General features: G+C 42.5%; 1 protein-coding gene across 1 annotated transcript in view; it reads left to right on the top strand.

Annotated features, from left to right (window-relative positions):
* Il13ra1 (interleukin 13 receptor subunit alpha 1) overlaps positions 1-26,684 on the top strand; it is a 61,103-nt gene that overhangs the window by 21,164 nt on the left and 13,255 nt on the right. The window contains exons 4-10 of the mRNA XM_075957616.1: positions 253-373; positions 8,320-8,504; positions 11,434-11,585; positions 18,194-18,241; positions 18,516-18,648; positions 22,615-22,711; positions 26,037-26,121. Of these exons, the coding sequence (XP_075813731.1) occupies positions 253-373; positions 8,320-8,504; positions 11,434-11,585; positions 18,194-18,241; positions 18,516-18,648; positions 22,615-22,711; positions 26,037-26,121 (821 nt within the window). The remainder of the gene's footprint in view (positions 1-252; positions 374-8,319; positions 8,505-11,433; positions 11,586-18,193; positions 18,242-18,515; positions 18,649-22,614; positions 22,712-26,036; positions 26,122-26,684) is intronic.

Here is a 26,684-nt window from a genome sequence, read left to right as displayed (position 1 = left end):
AGAGGATGGAGGATCTGGAATTTGCATGTAAACAAAAATAAATGAATGAATAATTAAGACAAAGGAAAAAAAACCAACAAAAGCCCCACAAAAGATGCTTTTGTTGTATAAAGAGGTGAGAAGGAAAGCTGTGACTGAATTACATTTGCATTTTTACTGTCCTAAGTGACTTCTGGGCACAATGGGTGTGGAGATTAGGGGTTAGGTCGATAACTACTTTCCATGACAAGGACTCTTACCTGGACATTCTAGGTGATCCTGAGTCTGCTGTGACTGAGCTCCAGTGTATTTCGCACAACCTGAGCTATATGAAGTGTTCCTGGCTTCCCGGAAGGAATACAAGTCCTGACACAAACTATACTCTTTACTACTGGTGAGCATGCACTCTAGGCGCAACAGACTAACTGGAACATTGTGGTTGTGTTGGGAGCCTTTGAGGTCAGCCTTATTTTAAAGAGGAATAGCCTATTCTTCATATATGGTGGTGGGGATAAAACTGCAGGGCCTTGGCCCGGCAGTTGTGGCACACACATTTAAATCCAGCACTTGGGAGACAGAGCCAGGCAGATCTCTGTGGGTTCGTGGCCAGCCTGGTCTACAGAGTGAGTTCAAAGACAGCCAAGGCGTCACAGAGAAACCTGCCTCCAAAACAAACAAGCAACAAACCACCAGAGCCTTGCAAATGTCATGGCCTGATGAGGCTATTCTTTATCTATGAAGGCAGTAGATGAGTAATTAGTAATGAAACACATTATTTGGTATGGGAACTTAAAAACTAATCTGGAAAAAAAAATAAAAAAGGAAAGACACATTAAGAAAGCCCAGCAGGTCAAAGGCACTTGCTGCCAGGCCTGGAGACCTGAATTTGATCTCTGGAACCCACGTGGTGAGTCTCGTAAGTTGTTCTCTGACCTCCTCACATGCTTGATGACATGTGTACCTCCCACTAAATAAATACCTATGAATAAATAAATGTAATACGATGTTTAAAAAGTATAAAAAGGTAAAAGAATGTCCACCCTTAAAAAAAACAAAGAACAAAAACCAAACCACCAAAAACACCACAAGAAGAAGTGACAGCTGACTAGGAAATACATCAACTTAAAAGCACTTCCTGGTTTGAAATGCCCATTCCCACACTAGCGCGACAAGTATCTGGGAAGACCCCACACTCCTTTCACTCCTTTTCTCTCAGTGGTCAACTCTAGAGCAATCTAAACACCAGGAAATTGCTATCGACAGTCTATGGCCTTGTCACATGACACCAGTCTCGTGTGTATTTGTGTGTAGAGTTCTATGTAGCTTTTATCACACCACATGTCTCCACCACTACAACGTTCCCGCCAGTTGCTCTTTGATAGCCTCTGCCCTCCCGTCCTCCTTTTCATTCCTCTCACCCAAGTCTCTAACCTCTGGCAGCCACTCACTGATCTGTCCTCCGTCCATATAATTTTGTTATTTCAAGAATGTCACTGGAATGAAATTCTACACATCACATACCATATAAAATGGGCTTCAAAAGAAAGCAGCACAATTCCCAAGATCCATAATACACACACACACACACACACACACATACACACACACACACACACACACACACACACACACACACTACATTCCTTTCTCTGTTTTTGAAACAGGTTCTCACACTGTAGCTTAGGCTAGCCTGGAGCTCACTGTGTATCCCAGGCTGGCCCCAGACTGTGGCAATACTCCTGGGATCATCATGCCTGCCTGAAACTGGGGGATTTTTACAAGCAGGTTTATTTACGCTTTATAAAGGCCCAAAAGACTTCATTGATTTGATATTTGTAAATATTTGTGGAATATGATATTATAATTTGGTTTTTATAAGCTATATGCTGTGACAAAGTCATGCTAAATACCTATCTCTCTCCTCAAAAACTGTTGTTTCTGTATGCTGAAAGCCTTCAAACTCATTTCTTATCTTTGTAATTAGCTGTTATAGGCGCTAGCCCTGCTAGCTGTAGAACACTGAACTTACTCCTTACCCTCTTACCGTACCTACTACCCACCCTCCTCTATCTATTTCCCTATCAATCATGAATATTGCATTAGTCATGATTATATTTCTTTATAAAATGATAAAAAAAGGCAGCCAGGGGATGAGAGGGTTTCTTTTAACCTAAAGTTTATAGCTCCTCTTGAGCAGAATTCAGGGCTAGAACTCAAGCAGGAACCTGGAGGCAGGAACTGAAGTAGAGGCCATGGAGGAGTGCTAATTACTTGCTCCCCCTGGTATACTCAGTGTTCTTCCACAGGCTAGGACCACCCGCCCTGAGGTGGTCCCACTCGCAATGGGCTGGGCTATCTCACACCAGTCACTAATGAAGAAAATGCTTCTTCACAGCCTTGCCCACAGAGCAATCCCATGGAAACAATACTTCAATAGAGACTCCTTTCCTCTTTCCAGATATGTCTAGGTTTATGTCAAGTTGACAAAAAAACAAAATCTATCTAGGGCAAGGATATTGAGACACCGTGACAGCTGGCTGGAGAAAGGAGTCCAACCTTGGGAATCTGTCCTCTCCATGGCCTTGTTCTCCTCACTTGTTCCATAAAACATCTCTGAGAGAAAGGCACGGGACCATGTCTAGCGCCTCTGAAGATGTATGTTCTGGAATATCAGATTGTGCCTGTGGCTCAGGGGTAGAGGATTTGCCCAACATGCACAAGACCTTAGGGAAAGAAAGCAAAATCTTCTTAGAGTGACCATTTTGCCTGCTTACATCATGGAAGATATTCGTACTATATTAAAACACTCATGGGTATGGCCAGATCATGAAGCAGAGTGCGAAACCCCCATATGGTATTTTCATTTAAATTTATTTTTAAATGATGCATAAAATATTGCATATTTATGGGCTATCACATGATATTTCAATATATATGTGCGTGCAAGTGTGCACTATATAAACCAGGCTTGGCATGTCAGATCCCTCAAATCACTTTTTCATTGTTGAGTGAAATCCTCCTAAATGTCCCGGGGCATTGCAATCACCCTCCTCCCTATTGGTTGGGAGGGTCAGCCTGATAAGGTTGAGACACACCACAGGTAAAGCCAGGTGGTCCTAAGATTGTGTGGTCAACTCTGTAGGCTTCTTTTTCCCAGTCCCCCATCTCCATGTAAAAGTTCCCATTGTTGGTACCCACTGGATCACCTTTTCTTATGCATCGTGTGGCGCTCTTGTACCTTTATGGTAAAGCCTATACTCTTCAACATGACAGACAAAGCCCCTGATCGCCTGGCTACTGGCAACCTGTCTAGCGTGTCTCATCCCCCTCCTTGGACCTCTGCCCCTCTTACAGCCTACACTGAATTTATTTCCGCTCTTTACACGGTCTCTTCAATACCCAGAATAGTGGTACTCAAACAGGGATCTTTACCTAGACCAGTGGGAACGTATTCTACCTTCTCTCACAGTCCATACCTTCCCCTTTGACCTAATGCATCCTGTTTGTCCTCCACTCCGCTAAGATGCAATTTCCTCTTCAGACTGTCTTCCTGTACCTCTCAAGTCTGGAGACATATCCTCAGCAGTACCTTTGAGTGTCACGATGCCCTGCACAGTGCATCATCATTTCCTGTTTACTTGGTGGTAGTTCCCTTCTCCAGGCTGCAATCTCCTTTGCGAGCAGAGGCAGTGTTTTGCTTCCCCCAGCACTCGACACTTGGGGTACGTGTTACATAAATCAGTTATGAAATTCTTGGTAGGATCCAAAACTAGAGAACAGTCGGGGATAGGATGAGGACGTAGAAGTATAAGCGGTGCAGGATCTCTATAGTCCGGGAGTGAAAAAGAAGGGTAGAGTACATCTGCCCCCCCAAGACTTGGTAGCAGAGTAACAAACAGAATTAAGCCTTTAGGAGTCGCCTGGCTCTGTGCTGCAGTGAAAGGCATAGAGAGATGTTAGTATAGGTTTGAAAGATACCTTAGGAATTGGTAGCATGCCTGTGTTTATTATGTTGTTAACCCCAGAGTTATCACAGGGAAAGCCTTTAGAAATGTGTCTATAGGAGGGGATTAGAAAGAGAGTGAGGGGGAGTCTTAAAATGACCTCATTTTACAACAGACTGAAGGAAAGCAATCCAGTTATTACAGTTGGGGTGAACTAGTCTTTAAGGATCTATTAAATAAAAAAATAGGAGGAGGTGCGCACGCCCTGGAGATATGCTAGCAAAAACCAAGACTCAGTGCAAGCCGTGCAATGTCCCTGAGGCGGTTTGAAAGAAAATGCCCCCATAGGGAGTGGCACTATTAGGAGGTGTGGCTTTGTTGTAGTAGGTGTAGCCTTGTTGGAGGAAGTGTGTCACTGTGGGGGTAGGCTTTGAAGTCTCCTTGCTCAAACTATACTCAGTGTGACACATAGTTGCTTCTGCTTGCCTGGGGATTCAGATGTAGAACTCTCAGCTCCTTCTCCAGCACCCTATCTGCCTGCACTCCGCCATGTCCCTGCCATGATGATAAAGGACTAAACCCCTGAACTGTAAGCTAGCCCCAATTAAATGTTTTCCTTTATCAGAGTTGACATGGTCATGGTGTCTCTTCACAGCAATAAAAACCCTAACTGACTAAGACAGTCTCCTTGGGATTAATCTGGCAAAGCATTCTTCTCTGAGATGGTGCAGGCTCTTGTCACAGTTGACAACAGACAGTGTTTGAGTTGGCCTTCGGCCCCAAGTTGAAGCATTCTGGCAGAGCACAATCTGTAACTGGACATGGCTCAAGGAGTGATCTGGAAAGTGGTGGTTTGCTGACACCCCAGTGGTCAGTTATCAAAGATACTACTTCTTGTCAATGTATTTCCAGTGCTGGTCATTTGACAGAAGGCTCTTTCCATGGTTTACGTAGTGTGGACTTGGCTGCTCAGTACAGGAGAGGCTAGCTATTTATGACTCTGCCTTAGTTCCTTTTCTATTGCTGTGCTAAGACTTTATGACTGAGACAGCTCATAAAATAAAGTGTTTAATTTGGGGCTAACAGTTCCAGAAGGTTAGAGTTCATGACTATCATGATGAGACAGCAGCCAGCCAGGCATGGCATTGGAACAGTAGCTGAGAGCCCACATCTTGACCCTCAACTACGAGACAGAAAGATAGCTAACTGGGAGTGGCATGGGTTTTCCAAAACTCCAAATCCACCTCCAGGGACACACCTTCTCCAACAAGGCCACCTCTCTGAATCCTTCCCAAACGTTTCTACCAACTAAGGATGGAGCATTCAAGTATATGTCTAATGGGGACCATTCTCATTCAAACCACCACAGGCTGTTTACAGTTTAATTTCAACGAAATTAAAACCTCGCTGACTCCGTCTGACCAGCCAGTTCCAGAGGTCACAAGTGACTGTTGTATTGGATGGCCCATTTCTGTTGGACGGTGTTGTCCTGTGTTGTCTGCTCTCACCACTCCACAACTTCTTCATTCTGGTGCCAGACTATGTGTGTGCTCAAATCCTTACTTGTAATGAGCCTTTCTTATCTCTGAGCCTTGGTTTTATCATCTGTAAAATGGGGATGGTGATGTTAACTACTTCTGAAGTTGGGGGCTGCTATATAAAAAGTGTTTGGAATCGTGATTGACGGTCAGCATGGCAGCTCCTGAGGGCTGGAGATACCAATGTTTGTTGGTTATTTGTGCTCCCTTGCAGATACAGTCACCACTCAGTGATTCTCACTTCTCCTTCCACATGGAATTGGCATCAAGCCCATGCTTCCTCCTCCCCTCCACTTCCCTAGATGGATTCCTTTCAATCAAAACCCCAAAGGCAAGGGAGTCCAGACATGTTATTGGTTAGCAAACCCGAACAATGGCCTAGGTATCCATGTAGATCACATTGCACTAATTGCCAGACTGTTTGCCCTAGTCCCCAGTCAGAAAATGGGGAGATTATTTTTTTTTAATTCAAAATCATGGTTTGTCAAGCCAGAGCGGTGACTTGTATCATAGCAGAGTCGTTTGGGATTGGAAAGAGCCTGACCTGAAGAGCTCCAGTCCTGTCAACTTGATGAATTGTAGGGATCTTCCCCACACACATTAATCACCTTCAGAGTCCACGAGTTATCTATGAACTGTTGGCGGGGGTACAAAATGAACAATGAACCCAGAAGACTATACATCACAGGAGTTCCTCTCATTATATTTTAAAAGTCACATTTATCACTAGCTTTTGTTATGTAAGAAGACATTGTCATTAGTAGTGTTAGTTTCTGTTTTGGTTGGAAAACATTCCAGGACTGTCTAATCCCAAAACTGCTCATGGCCATAATTTAAGATTCTAGAAGTTTTCTTTTATGATCCATAGAGACTTACAACTAAGAGGAAAGATTTCGTGCTTTTAGATGATCATAGTAGCACTTTGGAGGGGGAGACTGGACAATCCTAGGAGTTCAATTTATCTTTTGACGACAGAGTGAGTTTGAGGCCAGTCTGGCCATCAAGACCCCATGTCTCAACAACAGTAACATAAAGGGATGAACTTTCTCTTGACAGACATTCTATATCAAAACACTGCTTTGTAGTATTTGTAAGTAAACATATTACATTTTCATTAAAAAAAAAACAAACCTGGTTTGCAGCAGGATTTTGCGTTTTCTGAGCTCAGGAAGAACTACAGATAATTCTGAGGTTACAGGTCAAGGGTTTGAGACTCTCTGTTCTTTGCTCATTTTTAAAAGTGATCTTCCTTTTCTACAGAACCTTTGCACAACTCCAACTGTGGCAGATGATGTAAGACTTGACCTTGTCTTGTTCCAGTTCCTAAAAAATAGAGTTCTCTGATAGCTGATGTGAAAGAGAGACAGAGAGAGTGTAATAAACACATTGTCTAGGTGCTCATGGTCACTTGGGAAGGCATGGGTAGAGATGAAATGGGATTTAGGATGCCAGCAGCACTAATTCTTAAAGCTGGACGGTAGAGTGAACACTGCGAAAGTCATCGTGTGCTCAAATGCTGATCTGGCGGTAATGAGAAGGCATTAGTAATGAAGATTAGAGGGGTCAAGTATGAAGTCTGAAGCTGTGAGATCATGAATTAGGGGGTGACCAGTGGGAATATCACAGAAGATGAGACTCCAAGAGAGTTGGCAAACAGAATTTGGTGCTAGGATATGGAGAAAAAAGAAAAAAAAAGGTTCATTATTTCAAAGTATTTAAGGAACATCAAGAAAATGAACACGGAGTGGGAGAAATGGGAATGTGGCAGAAATGGCAGTTTGGTGAGGGATAGGGTAGGTACATTTGGTGTCTTCAGTCAATGGCTGAGGCAAACGGGAAGAATCCTTAAAGTCTGGGATGAGCAGGGTGGTGGCGCACACCTTTAATCCCAGCACTCAGGAGACAGAGGCAGGTGGGTATCTGTGATTTCCAGGCAAGCCTGGTGAATTCCAGGCCACACAGACCCTGTCTGGAATAAACAAACAAACAAACAAAACCTACAAAATCTTGGAGGAATTCTGAGGTGAATGGTCAAGTTTAGGAATTGCCCAGAATACATATTAAAGTAGAAGGATGGGGTGACCAGCAGAATGCATGGATAAGGAAATCAGAAGTAGCGAAAGGGAGGTGCTGAGGAGATGGCCTTTTTGGTACATATACTGCTTACTTTGTAACCATGAGGATCTTCATTCACATCCTTAGCACTCATGTTTTTTTCTTAAAAAAAAAAAGCTGGGTATAGAGATGTGTGCTTTTAATCCTAGTACTAACATAGAGAAGAATGAAGGATCCCTGTGGCTTGCTGATCAGTAAATGTAAGCCAAGTACCAGTGAGCCACCCTGTCTCAAGTTACAAAGTGGAGAGCCATGGAGGAAAACACCAACACTCCCCTCTTGCCTCTATATGCATATGTGCAGACACCCATGGATACATCCACACATAAAACAGAAGTAGAGACGAATGTCATTATGACTACCCCCCCCCACTCCTGGAGCCGGGAAGAAAGAGACAGAGTGGAGCAGAGGGAAGCCACTGAGGTTCGGTATATCTGCCTTTTCAGAAGGGGTAAACCTTCTCATTCTGGCTTCAGAACTTCTCCCCTCATACAGAAGAGCAATGGGAGGGTTCCAGTGCCTATGGCTATCGTGAGTACTAATGCCCATTGTCAAAGGACAATCTTTTCTCCTAGAATATGAAATGAGCCATGTTAGAAATCGGGCTCTTAAAAACGATCATGCTTTATTGCATATATTGTTTCTCATGGATATTTCTTTCTGCCATTTTTTTTTAAATAACTACCCTTGTCTCTTGACCTTCTTCAAAATAACTCAGAGCATTGTCTCATTTTATCTTGTAGGTACAGCAGCCTGGGGAAAGTTCTTCAGTGTGAAAACATCTATAAAGAAGGTCAACGCATGAGCTGTTCCTTTAAACTGACTAAAGTAGATTCGAGTTTTGAGCAGCACAACATTCAAATCATGGTCAAGGACACTGCTGGGAAAATTAGGCCATCCTTCCAAATAGTGTCTTTAATTTCCCGTGGTAAGTTTGCAAAGCCCCCTTGGACAGCATGGATAAAAGGTCGTTCTGTCTTTGAATGGTTAAAGCAAATAATTGAAGATGATAAATTTCGGTCTGAAGATCTTCCTGGAACAAGAGACTGTATGCACACACGCTTTTCTTTGATTGATGCTTTAAGACGCAGATGAGAAATGGTATTTCTGGAACATGAGTACCATGTGCTTTCTTCTCGTTGACTTAGAAACAGGCAGAGATTTATTAGGGCAGCCAGTTGTGCAGCCAAGATTGGAACCTGGGCTCCCTGACTCAGAGATCTCGTTTCACTTTGGTACTCTGGAGAGCTGCTCTTGAGATGTTATAGTCTCTGAATAATCTTTTGGCTAGAAAGCCTTGGATGGGATACAGTGCTGGGGATTGAGTGCAGGACCTTGCGAATGCTGAGCAATGCTCTACCACTAAACGTATGCACTCACCACTATATTCCAATTGCGGAACTCCACAAGGCACGCGCACGGTCTAGGACACCCAGATCTGGTCATATTGGCTAAGTATCGACTTGTTAGAGAGGCAAGTGGTAGTTTACTTCTCTGTTGCTTTGATAAAACATTGGTCCAAATCAACTTGGGGAGGAAAGGGTTTATTTGTCTTACATTTCCATGTCACGGACCATTGTTGAAGGATGCTGAGGAAGGAGCTCAAGGCGGGAGACTGGAGGAAGAGACTGACGCAGAGACCGTAGATGAAGGCTGATTACTAGCTGCTCCCTTTGGCTTGCTCAGCCTATTTGGAGGTGGAATTGCTCACAGTTGCCTAGGTCCTGCCACATCAATCATCAGCCAACACAGTGCCCTACAGATATGGCTGCAGGTCTGTCTGATAGAGACACATCCTCAGTTGAGGCTTGCTCTTCCCAGGACTCCAGTTCGTTTCAATTACAAAATTAACCAGCACAAGGCTTCAACTTGAACAACCAATATTTGGTTGAGGACCTAGTGCCTCCTCATGTCAAAGCATATAGACCCTTTTTGAGTGTTTATTTGTAAAATGGAATATATAGTCCACTTCAACTCCAAAGAATTGTAAGCACCAAAGGGCATGAGGTATGAAAAGGCGTTTTGTAAATCTCCAAAGGAAAATAATGTCAGTATGTTGGTTTGCTTGTTGCAGTAACCTATGAGGGAGCTCAGATTCTGGCTAAATGATTAATAGAAAAGAGGCATCTTTTGGCAAAGGCTTATCTAAATCTGTAAGCAAAACACTACTTACCACTCCTCCAGATAATCTTGGAAGCCAACTGTAGCAGGGGACCAAAGGCAGCCTAGTTTGTAGGCCAAGAGAGTGAGGTCAGGATAGTTTATCACATGGGGTTGGCCAAAGTAAAGTCCTCTTTTTCCTCTTACTTCTTTGGCAGACTATCTTAGGTAGGGTTTTAAGGTTTATTTTACTGGTCGTTTTGGAATTAATGGTAACATAAAGAATAATTCTTGACAAGAAGTTGGCCTCTATATGTTTTCTGTTAATTACCCATTATTTTCTGTTCCTTATTCTTAAGTACAGTTCATTCCTGCAAAAGTAATATGACCTTTGAAAGCTATTGCTTTCAAAGTATTTTATTCTTTTTTTTATTTTTTATTTTTCGAGACAGGGTTTCTCCGTAGCTTTTTGGTTCCTGTCCTGGAACTAGCTCTTGTAGACCAGGCTGGCTTCGAACTCACAGAGATCTGCCTGCCTCTGCCTCCTGAGTGCTGGGATTAAAGGTGTGCGCCACCACCGCCCGGCAAAGTATTTTATTCTTTTTTTTTTTGCATACAAATCTTTTTGTTTATTTGAACTAGAGACTCACAGTGTAGCCCTGGGTGACCTCAGACCTTCAGAGATTGATATGTAGTTGCCTCCCGAGTGCTGAGATTAAAGGCGAGCGGCACCATGCTGAGCATATTTATATCTCTATATTCATGTGTCTGCATTATAATATCATTCCCTATGCTCCCTCTAAATCCTCCTCCACACCCCTCCTTAATTGGGATTCTAATCATCATTATCATTGTACACGCACAGTAGTGCTAAGTATATTCATATTGTTGTACAGCAGATCTCTATAAGAGATTTTTCTTTTATTTTCTTGTTTTGAGACAGAATTTCTCTATATAAAAGTCCTGGCTGTCCTGGAACTCGGTCTGTAGACCAGGCTGGCCTCGAACTTGCAGAGACCCACTTGCCTCCACTTCCAAAGTGCTGGGATTAAAGGTGTGTGCCACCACTGCCCAGCATCTATACGTTTTTCGTCATGCACAAGTGAAATTCTACCTATTAAGCAGGAGTTCTGTTTCCCTCTTGGCAGCACGCCTCTGCAGTCGATTCCTTTGACTACAGCTCCCTTAGTATTTCACAGGAGCAGGATCACTGCACTCCTCTTGTTTTAGGTCAGCTTGCTTCGCTTAACAAAATGTTCTCAAGGTACAGACACGTTACAGCCTGTAGTGGAGAGCAGGCTATTTTTTTTTAAATCATGATCTTGGAGTGGCATCAACGAGGGAGAGCTCGAGAAGCCTCTGGTACCTAGTATTTTCTTACCCATGTGGTGGAAGTACCTGTGCATCCAAGAACTCATTTTCTCTATCCTCTGTGTGGCATCTAGATGTCCTGGTTCTGCTTTGACCATTTTCTGACTAGACTCAGATCAGAGTTCATGTCATTTACCAGATAACCCCAAAGGCTCTCCTTAAATTCATTTTACTGGGCAGTTTTAAATACACTTCCTCTGCTAATTGTGGGTAATCAGAAATTCTCAAACTCTATATCAGATCATGTGAGGCCATTAAAAGCCATCAGCCCTATTTTGATTTCACTTTGTGAACCTTCATTATCCAGTTTACATATATAATCATATCTTATATACACATAATTAAATGAACTTGTAGAAACTAATTTTCTTTCTTCTATCTTTCAGTGAAACCTGGTCCTCCACATATTAAACATCTTTTCTTCAAAAATGATGTCTTATTTGTGCAGTGGAAGAATCCTCAGAATTTTAGCAGCAGATGCTTATCTTCTGAAGTGGATGTCAAAAACAGTCAAAATGGACTACATTCTCCTTTCTCTGTAAGTTTGGTTAGATGATAGGTCTTTTATGGAGTGTTTTCTTTTACTAAAATAATTAAATGTAGCTCTTAACATTTGTCAACAGATAATAAAAAAAATTAAAAATAAGGCATAGTGCAGGTTTTGAAGGTTTACAGAAGTATTGGGTGCAGGGTTTAAAATTGCTTAAAACATTGCTATTGTCTGCCATGTACCAGACACTTTTGCTTGCTACAGCAATGAAAATGACAGTTGATAAACATCTCTCGCTCTCTCTTTCACCTCATGGAGATTGCTGGTTGAAAATAAGTATGTGACTTAGTCAACTAATTTCACAGTGTATTATGAAGGAAAAGCAAATGGGCTGATAAGTAGAAGGACTAGAAGGGCCTGAGGAAATATTAGGTAGGGAAGTCACACGCAATAATGGTATTTGAGATGAGAGCAGAGTGCTTAGCAGGAGCTAGCTGTGTGCGGAATTGGGGTTAGAAGGGGCAGCAGATGAAAGAAAACCCGAGTCAAGAGTGGGCTTGATGTGGTTGAGAGCGGAGGGAGCGGGCGTGGCCAGAACAAGACAGGAGCAGTGTTTCAGCAATAGGCAGAGGCAAACCCGTGCAGGTGTGTAGAGGCCCTAGGGAGGACACTCTGTTTTCTTGGAGTTTGTGGCAGGAATGTAGTCAAATTGAAATAGTCAGTGCCTGTTGGATTACACTCATATCTGCTGTCCAAAAACCGATGCAAAACATACAAATTGAAAGTCTCTGTGGGGCCTTCATCAGAATATGGTGTAACTTTAGGGCATCAGTCCCATTATGTTTTATAGATTCTTGTGAGGACTTTGTTGCTTTGCTTAGAAAATTTCAGTTGGAGTGGGGAGGCTGGCCTGATTGCTCAGTGGTTTGCTGCTAAGCCTTATGAGCTGTGGGATCCACAGGGGTGGAAGGAGGGAAGCAATTCCTGCAAAGTTTTCCTCTGACCTCCTCATGTGTGCCGTATCAGTCACACACCCACACACATGCACCTATGCCCAGGTACACACTAAATGTAATAACTAAAAACCCTTTGTAGGTCTAGATTTCAAGCCAGACCATCCTAGGTGTATGTTTCCATAAGGTGGCGCCTCAAGACCACGACAGTACCTTGCTCTCTTGTTTGCTACTGGTCGGGGTCCTTTGTGCAGTTTCATTTTAGAAGGTCTGTACTAAACCGTGTTAGATTGCTTTTAGAGGAACCCAGTATCTTGCATGCGGCTAAAAGTTCTGGGTCCACTTGTTTTCGCTCATTATGGAACTCTCCAAATGCTTACGAAAATAAGTCAATGTTGACATTCTCTAACTCCACAGGGAGTGCCCAGCTCCACAGCAGGACAGAGCCCTTCAGGGCGTTTGCAAATGAAGCTGTGTAATAATGTTCAGTCCTTGTGAGTGTTAGAAAGCACCTTGTCCCCATGCGAAAAGAAATTATTTCTGGGGGCAGGAGGGGAGAATGTTGGGATTGAAAGCAAAGTGAGTATTCCGAACACTCCAGCCTTTACTCTCCCCTGGTGCTTCTGTGGGAAATGCCAAAACAAGTACTGCTTCTCTGAACTCATTTGCTTTCTAAAGCTTGACCACATTTAGGCCTCTTCTCTCCGTTGAAAGTAGGCAACAGATAGCCGGTCGTGTCGACTTCATTCTGTCCTTGGTACTAACAACTTATATCCACCAAATGGTGACTATTTAGGCTTATTACTAAGTACTTTCTCTCAGTTCTCTCATTTAGAGATCACACTAAGCCTAGGGACCTATGTCCCGTTATTTGATCCCTGCCTTACATTGGGAAAGTTTCGTTACACCTAAGGCCATATTTCTAGTAAAAGAATCATTATTTAAGCAAAAGGGGCTAGAGGGATGGTCCAGTTGTTAAGAGAACTGGCTGCTTTGCTGGAAGACTTGGCTTTGATTCTCAGTTCCTACATGGTGGCCCAAGACTGACTGTAACTTCAGTTCTAGGGATTTGATGCCATCTTCTGGCCTCTGAGGGCACCATGGAGCATACATGCCAGCAAAATGCTCATGTGGAATATAAAAACTCAAAGAGATTGAAGCAAAAGTCTTAACCCCAAGTTTGTGTTTTTAGCCCCTGGAGACCACCTTAGTACTTCTCTTAACACTAATGCCTACCATTTATTAGCTGTCTAGAACATACTACAGAGACGCTGGTCTAAGGGCGTCTGATGGACTAGTTCGTAATAACCCATGAAGCTAGTAGTATGGGAACCCATATTTTTGAGAAACCAAAGTTGAAGAACTTTCACACAACTTGTAAGTCAGTATGAACTCAGAGGCAAGTCTCTGTGTCTTCGACTTAGCCCAAGATTACTTGGTACAATAAATGAGGGCTAAGTCTATATCTTAGTGGTAGAACCCTTGCCTAGCATGCTTGAGGTCCTAGGTTCAATCCCTAGTCCTTAAAAAAACATACTAATTAAAGTCTTGTTGAATTAATAAATATTAAGAAATATGTTGCTTCTGAACTAAAGAAACCATGTATGCTGTGGATGTTATATACATAGACCGGACTGTAGTCTCTCTGGAATGACTCTGTTTGTGCTTGAGTTTAATGTTTTCTTCAAGCAGATGTTCACCAGCTGCTTCCACCCTAGAATGACATCAGCTTTTTGTGTGCAAAGTTTGAGCTTTGCTGATGAGACCCTTCTTTTTCTTTCGGACAGACTACTTGAGGAGTTGTAGTTGTCTGTTGGAGTTGCAGGTCTGGGAATGGGTAAACTGGATCATGGGCCCCTACCATCATACTGGGGGCTGTTATATTCAGAGAGAGCTTGGAACAGAATCGTGAAATAAGATAGGAATTGTTTTCTTATCCCCACTCCTTCCTAGACAACTGTCTACTTGGTGTTCTGTGCCCTCGTTTTCCTCATCTCAGAGACAGCAGCAGCTGCTGATCCATACGTGAGGATTTCCAGTGGAATGAGAGCCTAGACTTAATCTACACAGTGATTTGCTGACTTTGGCATTCGTATGTTTGGGAAATGGTCCAGGAAAGAAGTGACATCAGTCTACAGCTTGATCCCTCAAGTGGCACTTGACACTTGTCATTTCCCAGAAGGCCAGTGGTTCCAGCAATAGGACACTGAGGCTGCCTGCTTTTTCTCTGCCTGTGTGTGCACTACAGGAATGATAGGCTTTTCTCGTTCTGTTGGCCTTTTAGCTCTTCAGAAATGCTGGTATGGACTATTTAGTGAATGACATTGAGTGCCAAAATTAATGGAGGTATGTTGTGGTCCTTGCACCATGTTTAAATGTTTCTTTGACAGGGGCTGGAGAGATGGCTCACAGTGATTAAGAGTACTGGCTGCTCTTGCAGAGGCCTGGGGTTCAAATTCTAGCAGCCGCGGCTCACAACCATCTGTAACTCCAGTTCCAGGAAATCCCACACGCTCACATAGACACACATGCAGACAAAATACCAATGCACACAATATGAAAGTAAATTATTGGAACTTTTTAAAATGTTTGTTGACCTAAGTTTGACTGTTAAGACTAAGCAACAGATTTTCATGCTTGATTTGTTTGACTGTTGTTGAAGAATTCAAATTTATATCTTAGGTATTCAACAAGGAAGATGAGTGTCTTAAAAATTAGTGGTGGAGGGCTAAAGAAATGGCTCAGTGATACAGCCCACCTATTGCTCTTGTAGAGAACCTGTGTTCAGTTTCCACCACCGACATGGTAGGGATCAGAACTGTCGAAACTTCTAGAGAATCCAATGCTCTCTTCTGACTTCTGCCTATATATGTGCACATACATCCATTCTGATAAACACATTAAATAAACAATTTTAAATATTTTTGTAACAGAATATAATTCACTCTAGAAAAATATTGCATAAGTCATAATATACATGCCAATGATTTTTATAAGTGATTTTTATTTATTTGAGTTTTTGCTTTGTTTTTGTTTTTAGGAAAGAGATTCTCATAGAGCTTGTCTCAAGCTCACTGGGTAGCTAAAGCTGGCCTTGAACTGCTGGCCCTCCAGCCTCTGCCTTCCAAGTGCTGAAATTGTAGGCATGTGCTTCTGCAGACAGCTTTAGAAATAAGTTTTACAAATTACCTTTCACCTGTATAGCCAACACTGCAAAAGCCCCTCCTTATCTATTCTAGGTGCTATACCCCAAAAGGAAAACTATGATCAGGACTTCTAATCATGTAGATTGGTTTTGTTGCTACTATTTAAACTTTCTCAGGCATTCTAGCCATGTCTAGAGGGCTGAGAGGAGACTAGCTTACCCAGGGGGTTGAGATCACCCCCAGGAAATGGAACAAGTTTATGTCTCTGTATGTCTCTTTCTCTCTCTCAATCAGTGACTTATTTGGACAGCAGCTATGTTCACCATTATACCATCAATGCCACAGCATATTTTCTGTGGGTTTGTCATCTTTGATTCAACATAAAGTTTACAAGACTTTCCCAGTACACGTAGATGTTTAATTTTCATCATGTGCATCCCATTGTGCAACTGTATCGCTTTCTACTAATGGATTTTCTCATTGACTTGGCAAATTTCCAGTCTAAGCTACAATGAATAGCGGTTTACAGACATTTGCATACCTGTCTCCTGGTACATAAGTGCATAACTCTCTGTGGGCATGCCTCCATTTATGTGGGGGGTGAGATGTCCAAAGGTTACAGATGATTGCCTCTATAGAAAACATTTCCCAAATGTTTGTGCCAATTTGCACATCTAGCAGAAATTGAGAGTTGCAGGCACCTTGTGACCCATCAACATTTAATAGTTTCTGGGAGGTCTGTGTGTTGTTATTTTTACTTCATTTGCACTTCCCTGATGTCCAGTGAAGTTAAGAACTTTTTCTTATTGATTGCCCTTGTACATATTTTCTCGTGAATTCCCTCTTCAGGTCATTTTCCAATTATTGAGCTGTCTTTCATTAATATTTAGAGGAAGAATATATTCACAGCCTTCGTTAGGGTTTATACAATATGTTTTCGTCTTCTTTACATGGCCTGCTTGTTTCCCTAATAGGTTGTGGTTTTTTTTTTAGTGTTAACATTTTATAAAATATTTCTTTATGGTTCATAGGTGCTGCCTGACACGTCCTTTTCTCTTTCAAAGCTATAAAGATGGGTCCTCTGATGGCTTGCTATATTTATGTGTTTATGTCTGTTCATTTATTTTTTTCCTCTCACTTATGTGTGGTGTAGGTGTGTGTTTGCATGTGTGCGGAGGCTCAAGGTTGACTTTGAGAATCCGCCATTATCACGCCTCAACTTTCTTCACTGAAAATGATAGATCTCTCAATCAAACATGGAACCCATTGATATAGCTAGCCTTTAGATTGCTATGGGCAATCCTCTGCCTCACGGATACAGCTAGTCTCCAGATTGCAATGGGCAATCCTCTGCCTCACGGATACAGCTAGTCTCCAGATTGCAATGGGCAATCCTCTGCCTCACTGATACAGCTGGTCTCCAGATTGCTATGGGCAATCCTCTGCCTCACTGATACAGCTAGTCTCCAGATTGCTATGGGCAATCCTCTGCCTCACTGATACAGCTGGTCTCCAGATTGCTATGGGCAATCCTCTGCCTCACTGATACAGCTAGTCTCCAGATTGCTATGGGCAATCCTCTGCCTCACTGATACAGCTGGTCTCCAGATTGCTATGGGCAATCCTCTGCCTCACTGATACAGCTAGTCTCCAGATTGCTATGGGCAATCCTCTGCCTCACTGATACAGCTAGTCTCCAGATTGCTATGGGCAATTGTCTGCCTCACTGATACAGCTGGTCTCCAGATTGCTATGGGCAATCCTCTTGCCTCCATCTTTCTGGAGCTGGATTTACAGGTGAATGCCACACCCACGCACCCAGTATTACATATGTGTCCTACTGCTCTGAACTCTAGTCCTTGTGCCTGCACGGTGGGCACTTAGCCACTGAGCCATCTCTACGGTCCCTTTGTTCATTTATTTGACTTTCCATAGGTCCATTTGCAGCACACTTGAAAATGGTCTTGTGAACGGTGTGAGGTAGAGGGAAAGACTTTTTTTATTCACAGGGATATGTAATATACACAGCACTGCTTATTTCTCCACTGAATGTTTCTCTTTTATTTCTTTAAATTTTGCATCATTTTTATTTATGTGGTGTGTGTGTCTGTACGGGTATGTGCATATGAATGAAGGTGCCAGAGGAAGCCAGAGGTGTTAGATTTCCTGTAACTGGAGTTGTAGACAGTTGTGACCTGCCTAATATGGATGCTGAAAATCAAACTTTGGTCCTCTGGAAGAGAAGCAAGTTCTCTTAGCTTGACACATCGCTGCAGCCCACATGTTCTTGTAATAGGATGCGAGGAAAGCCTGTTAGAAGTGGCATAAAGAGCTGGGCGGTGGTGGTGCACACCTTTAATCCCAGCACTCGGGAGGCAGAGGCAGGTGGATCTCTGTGAGTTCGAGACCAGCCTGGTCTACAGAGCTAGTTCCAGGACAGGCTCAAAAGCCACAGAGAAACCCTGTCTCGAAAAACCAAAAAAAAAAAAAAAAAAAAGTGGCATAAAGAAAAAGCATAAAACATTTTTTTTTAATTTTGGAACTATTTTTTTTCAAGGTTGAAGAGGACAAATGCCAGAATTCAGAATTTGATCAAAACATGGAGGTCAGTTAATTCAGCTTTTGTTATCTGGGCTTAGACACCAAGTAACGGGGGTGGGGCAGGTCAGGAACAGCGTAAATTTGAAATGCTTAGTGAAAAGCAAACTGTTTTGTTCTGTGGATTATTGCCAATGTTTTTCAGGAGTCAAAGTCAGATTATCTGAATTGTAACCCAAGTCTTAATCACATACAGAATATGACCAATGATTATCATTCAACAGCAGAGCTAAGGGGAGTTAACTGATGATATTTTTGTGCATTTCTGCTTTGTCTCAAAGGGTGCAGGCTGTTTCATCCTCCCTGGTGTTCTTGCTGACACTGTCTACACCGTCAGAGTAAGAGTCAAAACAAACAGGTTATGCTTTGATGACAACTACCTGTGGAGTAACTGGAGCGAAGCCCTGAGCATCGGTAAGAGAAGCCATTACAGGCTAAAACACTGATGGCGGGAAATTAAGTTGAAACACAAAATAGATTAGGAAAGTGATTGCCATTCTTTCTTGATGCCAGAGAGCATTTAAAATGCACATTTCCTCTCCATCTAATTGTTATCAAATCGCCCAGGGTTGATAGACAGCATACAGTTCTTTGGAAGACCACGATCCATAGGGTGTTATCCTCACCTCTGCCCCATCTCCATCTTTATCAGAAACCCAAACAAAAACACAGAAGCCAAGCACCATCAAATTTTCAGGTTGTCCCAGACCAGAGGACTGTCCTTTATGCTGGTTGATAGGCTCAGGAGGGTAGCAATGAGCTTGATGGTATTTAATAGAGATAAGCCTTTTTAGTGGCTATGCTGAGTAGGCCATGCTCAAATAAAGCATGAGAAAGACCTGTTTAAGTTGGATGCCAGATAAAAATGCATGCACAGTCTTGGCTAACAGTGCTGGTGTAGCTCACACATCAAGATAGTGTTGTAGGGTAGGGCATCCATGGTTCATCCCCATAGGAAATATGAAATCAGGCTAAGGACATAGCTCATCTGGTAAAGTGCTTGCCGCGTAAGCATGAGGACCTAAGTTCAGTCCTTAGCACCTCCTTAGAAAAAGCTTAGCATGGGGGTATACACATGTAATCCCAGTACTCAGGGGGTAGGGGCAAGAGGATTTCTGAAGCTTGCTTGCCAGCTAATCTAGTTGAATTGGTGAGCTCCAGGTTTAGGAAGGGACTCCGTCTTTAAAAATAAGGCAGAAAGAAAGAGGAAGATACCTGACATTAACTCTGGTTTTTACTTACTTACATGCAAACACATACACACACACACACACACACACACACACACACACACACAGAGAGAGAGAGAGAGAGAGAGAGAGAGAGAGAGAGAGAGAGAGAGAGAGAGAGTTAGTTTGTGGCAACACCTTTCCCAATTTGTGTGTGGAGCATCACATTGGAAGAGATACAGTGACTGCCTGGAATCTGTCGTTGGAAGGATAATGAGGAATGAGGATACTGAAGAACCTCAAACTCAATAGGGAACTGTACATGGAGTAAATTTGAGAAGATAGAACTGTTAAATTCTTAAATTTAAGGCATTTCTGGGTAGAAGAGGAAATTGGCTTTTCTTTTGGTGGCCACTAGGGGCAATATAAAACCAATATGAGACTTTTTCAAAGGCTGATTTTGTTGGTGGTGGTGGTGGTTTTTTGGGTTTTTTTTTGGTTTTTCAAGACAGGGTTTCTCTGTAGCTTTGGAGCCAGCCCTGGAACTAGCTCTTGTAGACAAGGCTGGCCTCGAACTCACAGAAATTCGCCTGCCCCTGCCTCCTGAGTGCTGGGATTAAAGGCATGTGCCACCACTGCCTGGCTTTAAAGTGTTAAAAGAGTCAGAGGAATGGATTTTTGGAGAATGTCACCCCCTATTCATTGAGAGACTCAACAAGCTGTGTGTCAGATGTGGTTGAATTAGTTATCTGCTGTTACAGAACAAAGTACACCAACATTATCTAAGAATGGTGGCTAAGATCTATAATTCCAGTACTCAAGGGCTTTGGGCAGGAAGATTGGCATGTTTGCGGCCAACCATGGCTGCATAGTGAATCATTAATCAGCCTGGGCTACAGTGTGAAGCTCTGTCTCAGTAATAAAAAAAATCATAAAAACAAAGTAAATGACACCAAAGTTCAATAGCTTATAATTGTAGACACTTACCAACCACATACCAGTTTCTCAAGGTCAGGAGACTAGTGTAGTTTTAGTTTGTTTGTTTGGTTTTTGGATTTTTGAGACAGGGTTTCTCTGTAGCTTTGGAGCCAGTCCTGGAACTAGCTCTTGTAGACCAGGCTGGCCTTGAATTCACAGAGATCCGCCTGCCTCTGCCCCCCGAGTGCTGGGATTAAAGGTGTGTGTCACCACTACCACCTGGCTAAGAGTCTAGTGGAGTTTAGCTAGAGATTTCACAAGGGTTGCATCAGGACCACAAGTGGTATTATAATCTCATCCAAAGGCTTGGCAGGGACTGAAGAGTCTACTTCTAGGTATCCTGAAGGGGAAAAAAGAAGAAGAGGATGTGCAGAGAGCTGCTAGGGGGAAAGTCATATGAAGATGAAGGAAGATACTGGAGTAAGGTAGCCACAACCAAGGTACTCCAAAGACAGCTACCAGAAGCTGGAGAAAAGTGGGAGACTGTTTTCTATAGCCTTCAGAAAGGAGCATGGCTTTGCCAGTATCTTGAATTTGAACTTCTTATCTCCCGAACCATGAAAGACAAGTTTTGTTTTTTCAAGTATCTAGCTTTCTGTGATCTGCAATGGGAATCTAGTAGAAATATATGTTTTTAGTTCCCTGTCCCCTTAGGCCTGTCTACAGGGCTCCCTTCTGACATAGAAATAGGCTCCCCCAGGTGAGCAATCCTAGCAAGAAAGGCTTTATAAGAGAACTGCTATGGTAAAAATAAAAGCTGTGGTTTCCCCGGCGGGCACAGCATCAGAAACGCTGCAGGTCCCCGAGTGGCGGTAGTAGGCAGTGGATCCTGAGACCATGGCGGGCCACAGAAGCAGTCAGTCCCAGGCAGGGAGACTGAGATAGATAGGCACGCCATGCAGAGAAAGTGGGTATTTATCTAGTGGGTTATGGAAGGAAAGGGAAAGGAGAAGGGGAAAGAGCAGAAAGAGGGAGGGGGGGAGAGAGAGAGAGAGAGAGAGAGAGAGAGAGAGAGAGAGAGAGAAAGGGAAAGGGGAGCGGAGAGGAGCCACAGCAGCAGCTACTTCTTGGAAGAGAGACATAAAGGAAGGGGCTAAGACTGGAAGCAAAAGGAAGATCCACCTGCCTCGGTGGTAGAGGTGGGGAAGGTAGTGGGAGGGGCTTGTCTCTTAAAGGGATAGGACAGACCATTACAAGAACAGCCTTGTAAAAACTATGGTCTGTCATCACTTATCTTGAAAATGAGAGACCAGCACTGGTGCTGTTTTGTTATTTAGAAGAAAGTCAATCAGTGCAACCCATGTCTAGACAGGGGATTGTATGATCACTGGAGACAGGAATCATCTAGGGTCATTTTTGAAGTTCCCTAAGACAAGGATATTAGGTCCTGATGATGCTTTCTAGAATCCCATGCCCTTGTGTTGAACATAGAAATATATAATTAGCTTTCCATGTTTTAGGTGTAGAAAAACAAAGTTTGGAATTTGACAGTTCTATATTTGAAGCCTGCCTGAGCCTTATCCCTGCATAGTTCTGCAATAATATTGTCTAACATATAGAATAGCTCAGAGATAAATATGTCAGAGCACCTGATATGGTACTAGACATATAGGGGAGGCACTCTTTAAGAATCATAATGGTAGTAGTTGTTAGGATTTATTTAAGTATTCAATAGTGGCAGTAAGAAAGTATGATAGTAAGTCTTTAAGTAAATAGTAATAAAGGGCAGTCAAGCTTGGTGGTAGTGGTGCATACCTCTTCCCAGCACTTGGGAGGCACAGGCAGGCAGATCTCTGTGAATTTAAGGTTGGCCTGGTCTACAAAGTGAGTTCCCAGACAGCCAGGGCTACACAGAGAAACCCTGCCTTGAAACCCCCCCCCCCCAAAAAAAGAAGAAAAGAAAGAAAGAAGAAAGAAGAAAAAGAAAGGAAGGAAGAAAAAAGAAAGGACAGTCATTGTCAGATATGCAGTCTTTTATTTAATACTGTCTAAAACAAGTTAAGATGCCCTGGTTGCTAACAGTCCTTAAGGTACTTGCTCATCTTGAAAGCTGAGGCACCAGAATAGGATAATTTTTCAAACTATTAAGATAATTGAAGAATTTGGGGAAAATGGGTTGTGACATAGGAAAGAAATAGCTGTGATCTTACTAGCAAATGGAATTGTTGCCTGGCTCATTACAAAAAAGAATTTGTAGTTCTCATGTCTTTGTGCTTAACTTTCTATTCTGTAGGCAAGGAGTCGAACTCCACATTCTACATAACGATGTTACTCATCATTCCGGTCATTGTTGCAGGTGCGATCATTGTCCTTCTTCTTTACCTGAAAAGGTAAGCCACTGCCCAGGCAGATTTTAGAGTTCCTGCTAGCCTGTGTGTTATGCTTATTATTCTTCATGATGGTGTATTGTTGGCCACAACAATTTTTGCACAATTGCAATCAGACATGACTTATGCTGAAATGATGGGCAAATCATCATGCCCATTTTGTGGTAAAGGAAGCATCGAGTGAGTTTCCCACAGCACTGCTTTGGCATGGCTTTCTGTGTACATGTCTAGAATTGCTAAAGACACCTGTGCTATTTTCATTGACTCTTTTCAGTACCTGCTTTATCCACAGTTAGTTGGCAACTCTTGGAATGAGCTTTTAGAAATAGGGGATTAAGGGGGCTCACAAGACATCTCACTGGGTAAAGGCACTTTCTGAATAAGCTTGGTGATGCAAGTTTGATCCCTGGAACCCATGTCAGTGTTTAAGGAAAGAATCATTTCCACAGCATTGTCTTGTGCACATATAAAGATCACAAGTGGCACCCACATGTGTGCTCCCTCCAAAACTCCATGCACAATTTAAAAAAAGAAGAAGTTGGGTCTGGGAGTGGAGCTTGGTGGTAGGACACATAGTTAGCATGTTTGAGACTCTGGTTCAATTTCCAGCACCAACAGAAAAGGAAAATAAGAAAAGAAATCTATTGCTAATAAAATGACTTATCTAGTGTTAATGAAAGGCAGGCCGCTACTTGATGCCACAGGAAAGAGAACTCTGCCAGATTATCACTAATATATGCTACTCATTCTTTTTTTTTTTTTTTGATTTTCGAGACAGGTTTTCTCCGTAGCTTTTTGGTTCCTGTCCTGGAACTAGCTCTTGTAGACCAGGGTGGCCTTGAACTCACAGAGATCCGCCTGCCTCTGCCACCCGAGTGCTGGGATTAAAGGCGTGAGCCATCACCACCCGGCTATGCTACTCATTCTTTAAGAATGCTTTTATTGCTGAGCATGGTGCCACCTTCAGTTCCATGAGACCATGTGTCAAAGAAGAGAAAGGATGCTTTATTTCTCTTTAGCAGTGTAGAGATAGTTGCTGCTCTTCTAGTAAATGCTCAAGATTGGAATGAAAGTATTGATTTGGGCCCCAAACCAATGCTTTAGCATTATTTCAACATTATATGTTAGATATCTATTTATATGCTAGCTAGAATTCAAAGTGCCAGGCTTATGGCTTGAATAGAACACAGGCTCTCTCTATATTTTTAGAGGGGATAATACACATCCATAGCAGAAATTCAGGTTGGCAGGAGGTAGAGGAAGGCAATGCTAGAAGACTCATTTCACATAAGGAGGCCAGGGAAGCCCTCTCCGAGAAGATGATAATTGGATTAGAGACTCATAAAATAAAGGCATTGAGCTATTCGACTATTTTTCCAGACTAAGGAAAAAGCAAGTACCAAGGCTTAGGGGCTAAAATGAGCTTGTGGTGTCTGCCTGGAAGAGATGGGGTGAGGGAGAGTGGCCGGAGATAAGGCTGTAGAACTGGCAGATAGGATCAAGTACGGCGTGAAAAGGAACTGAGACTTTTTATCCTAACCATGGAAGAGATCTTGGAATACCCTAAGCAGAGAATTTGTGTGGTCATGCATGTACTGTTAAATATAGGATCCCATGCCTCGATTAAAGAGTTCGTTTGGACAAGAATAGAAGCAGATGGAAGGAAGCATGAAAAGAGCAGTCTTTATTTTTGGTCATTTTGTTTGTTTGGTTGGTTTTTATTTTGAGACAGGGTCTCACTATGTTGTCTTGGCTGGCTTGGAATTCTTTATGTGGATCAGGTCGGCCTCCATCTCACAGAGATCCATTATCTCTGCCTCCTGAGGGCTGGGGCTAAAGACATTTAACACTATGCCTATTGAAAGCAGTCTGTATAAGGAGGAAGAAGTGGTTAGATAAATTTGAGGTATATTCCAAAAGCCCAAATTAACAAGACTTGCTGGTGGTTAATTACTTATGGAGGTGTGAGGGAAATCGAATATTCCAGAGTTTGACCTTCAACAGCTGAGTGTCAGTGACATTTTCCAAGATAGGAAAAACGATGAGGAGTGCTACCTTTAAGAGAAAGGGAAGGATTTAAGTTTTTAATCTATTGTAAGAGATGTCTAGTAAGCATCCAAGTAGATGTATACAGTAGACAACTGTATACCTAGACCTGGAGTTTAAGGAAGAGCTCTAAGATAGAGATAACATTTGGGGAGTCATGTCATGGACCAGGTTTCAAATGATTAAAGCAAGCAATTAGATAAAGACACAGGAGGACAGAGGGTACACCTCGAGACCCACGCTGAGAGGTGAGGCAGGCCCACAAGAAAGAGAGGAGGGGGCTGAGGGTGTGGCTAGGCAGCAGCTGACTTGTCTGGCGTGTGCATCACTAGGATTGAAAACAATGGGAGAGCAGCAGGAAGAAAGGAGAAATGATCAACTTTTGGCTGTGTGAAACAGCGTGTGCCTGTAATCCTAGCACTTGGCAGGTAAAGGCAAAAGAATAAGGAGTTCAAGGCCATCCTTAACTGTATAACAAGTTTGTGGACAGCTTGAGCAACATAATATGCTGTTTAAACACAAAAACCAATGAACCAAACAAACAAAACACCCGCAAAAAACAAGGGATTTTTTTTTTGTGTGTGTGTGGCAGTGCTGAGCATTGACCCTAAGCTCTTGCACTAAGCCATATCCCCCAACCCACTTCTCACTTTTTAAGACAGGCTCTAAGTTATTTAGACTGGCCTTAAAATTACTCTATAGCTCAGCCAGGATTTGAATTTACAACCATCTTGTCCCCAAGATCCTGAGTAACTCAGATTACAGGCCTGTGCCATTAGACTAATTAGACTACTACGTGTGTGTGTGTGTGTGTGTGTGTGTGTGTATCAAAATTATAAAAGCAAGCTTCTTATTTGCTAAAATTATGCCCCATTATTTTATTTTATTTTTGAGACAAGCCTCACAGTGTAGCCATAGCTGGCCTAGAATTCCCTATGTGACCAGGCTGGCCTTGAACTCACAAAGATCCACCTACCTCTGCCTCTTGAGTGCTGAGATTAAAGATGTGTGTCATCATGTCTGGCCCTCATTATTTTTAAATGACGTAAGTAATTTAAGTTGGTGCCTTGTTTCCTCTATGCAGATTTGGTGGTCTTGGGACACTGATTTCTCATAGCCATTTAAACCTATCCTTCACAAGTCCGTTATGACTAAAGGTGACTTTCTAAAAGTGACTTGTGACTGTGGCTTTTGTATGCCTATTTTTGAAAGAGCTGTCTTTATGTGAGAGACTCCTGTGCACTGGGAAGTTTGATTCAAACAAATCTCTCTTTTCTTAAAGGCTCAAGATCATTATATTTCCTCCAATTCCTGATCCTGGCAAGATTTTTAAAGAAATGTTTGGAGACCAGAATGATGATACCCTGGTAAGCACTACCTCCATGGGGGTTGAAATGGGATGTGTAGGGTATGAGACTGGAAAACTTATGGCACGATACACATAACATGAAACTAACTATTCCAACCATGTTAAGTATATAGTTCAATACCCAGCATATTTTCCGTGTTTTACAGCGACCATCAGTATCTACTTCTAGAACTTGTTCATCATCCTCAGTGGAAACTGTACTTCACCAAACTCTAACTTCTTGCTCTCTATCCGTTCCCCCAGCAACCACTACTCTATGTTCTGCTCCATGCATTTGTCTATTCTAGGTTATCTCATATATATGGGATCATGCAATATTTGCCTCATTGATTTTGGCTTGTTTTATTTGGCATCATGTTTTCAAGGTATATCATAATGTAGCATGTATCAGAATTCTTCAGATTGGTTATTGTATGTATACATGCATGTGTGGGAGTGGTTACAAATGTTGAGACCAAAGAAGGAGGATGTTGGGGGTAGCCTTGCTCTGTCAATCCCTGCCTTATTACTTTGCAAAAGGGGTCACCACTGAGCCTGAAGTGAGGCGGGTGGGCAGTAGGT

This window comes from Microtus pennsylvanicus, chromosome X, assembly GCF_037038515.1.
Source record: "Microtus pennsylvanicus isolate mMicPen1 chromosome X, mMicPen1.hap1, whole genome shotgun sequence".
NCBI lineage: Eukaryota > Metazoa > Chordata > Mammalia > Rodentia > Cricetidae > Microtus > Microtus pennsylvanicus.
The sequence above is the reverse complement of the archived record's forward strand: the minus strand, read 5'-3'. Positions and strand labels throughout refer to the sequence as shown.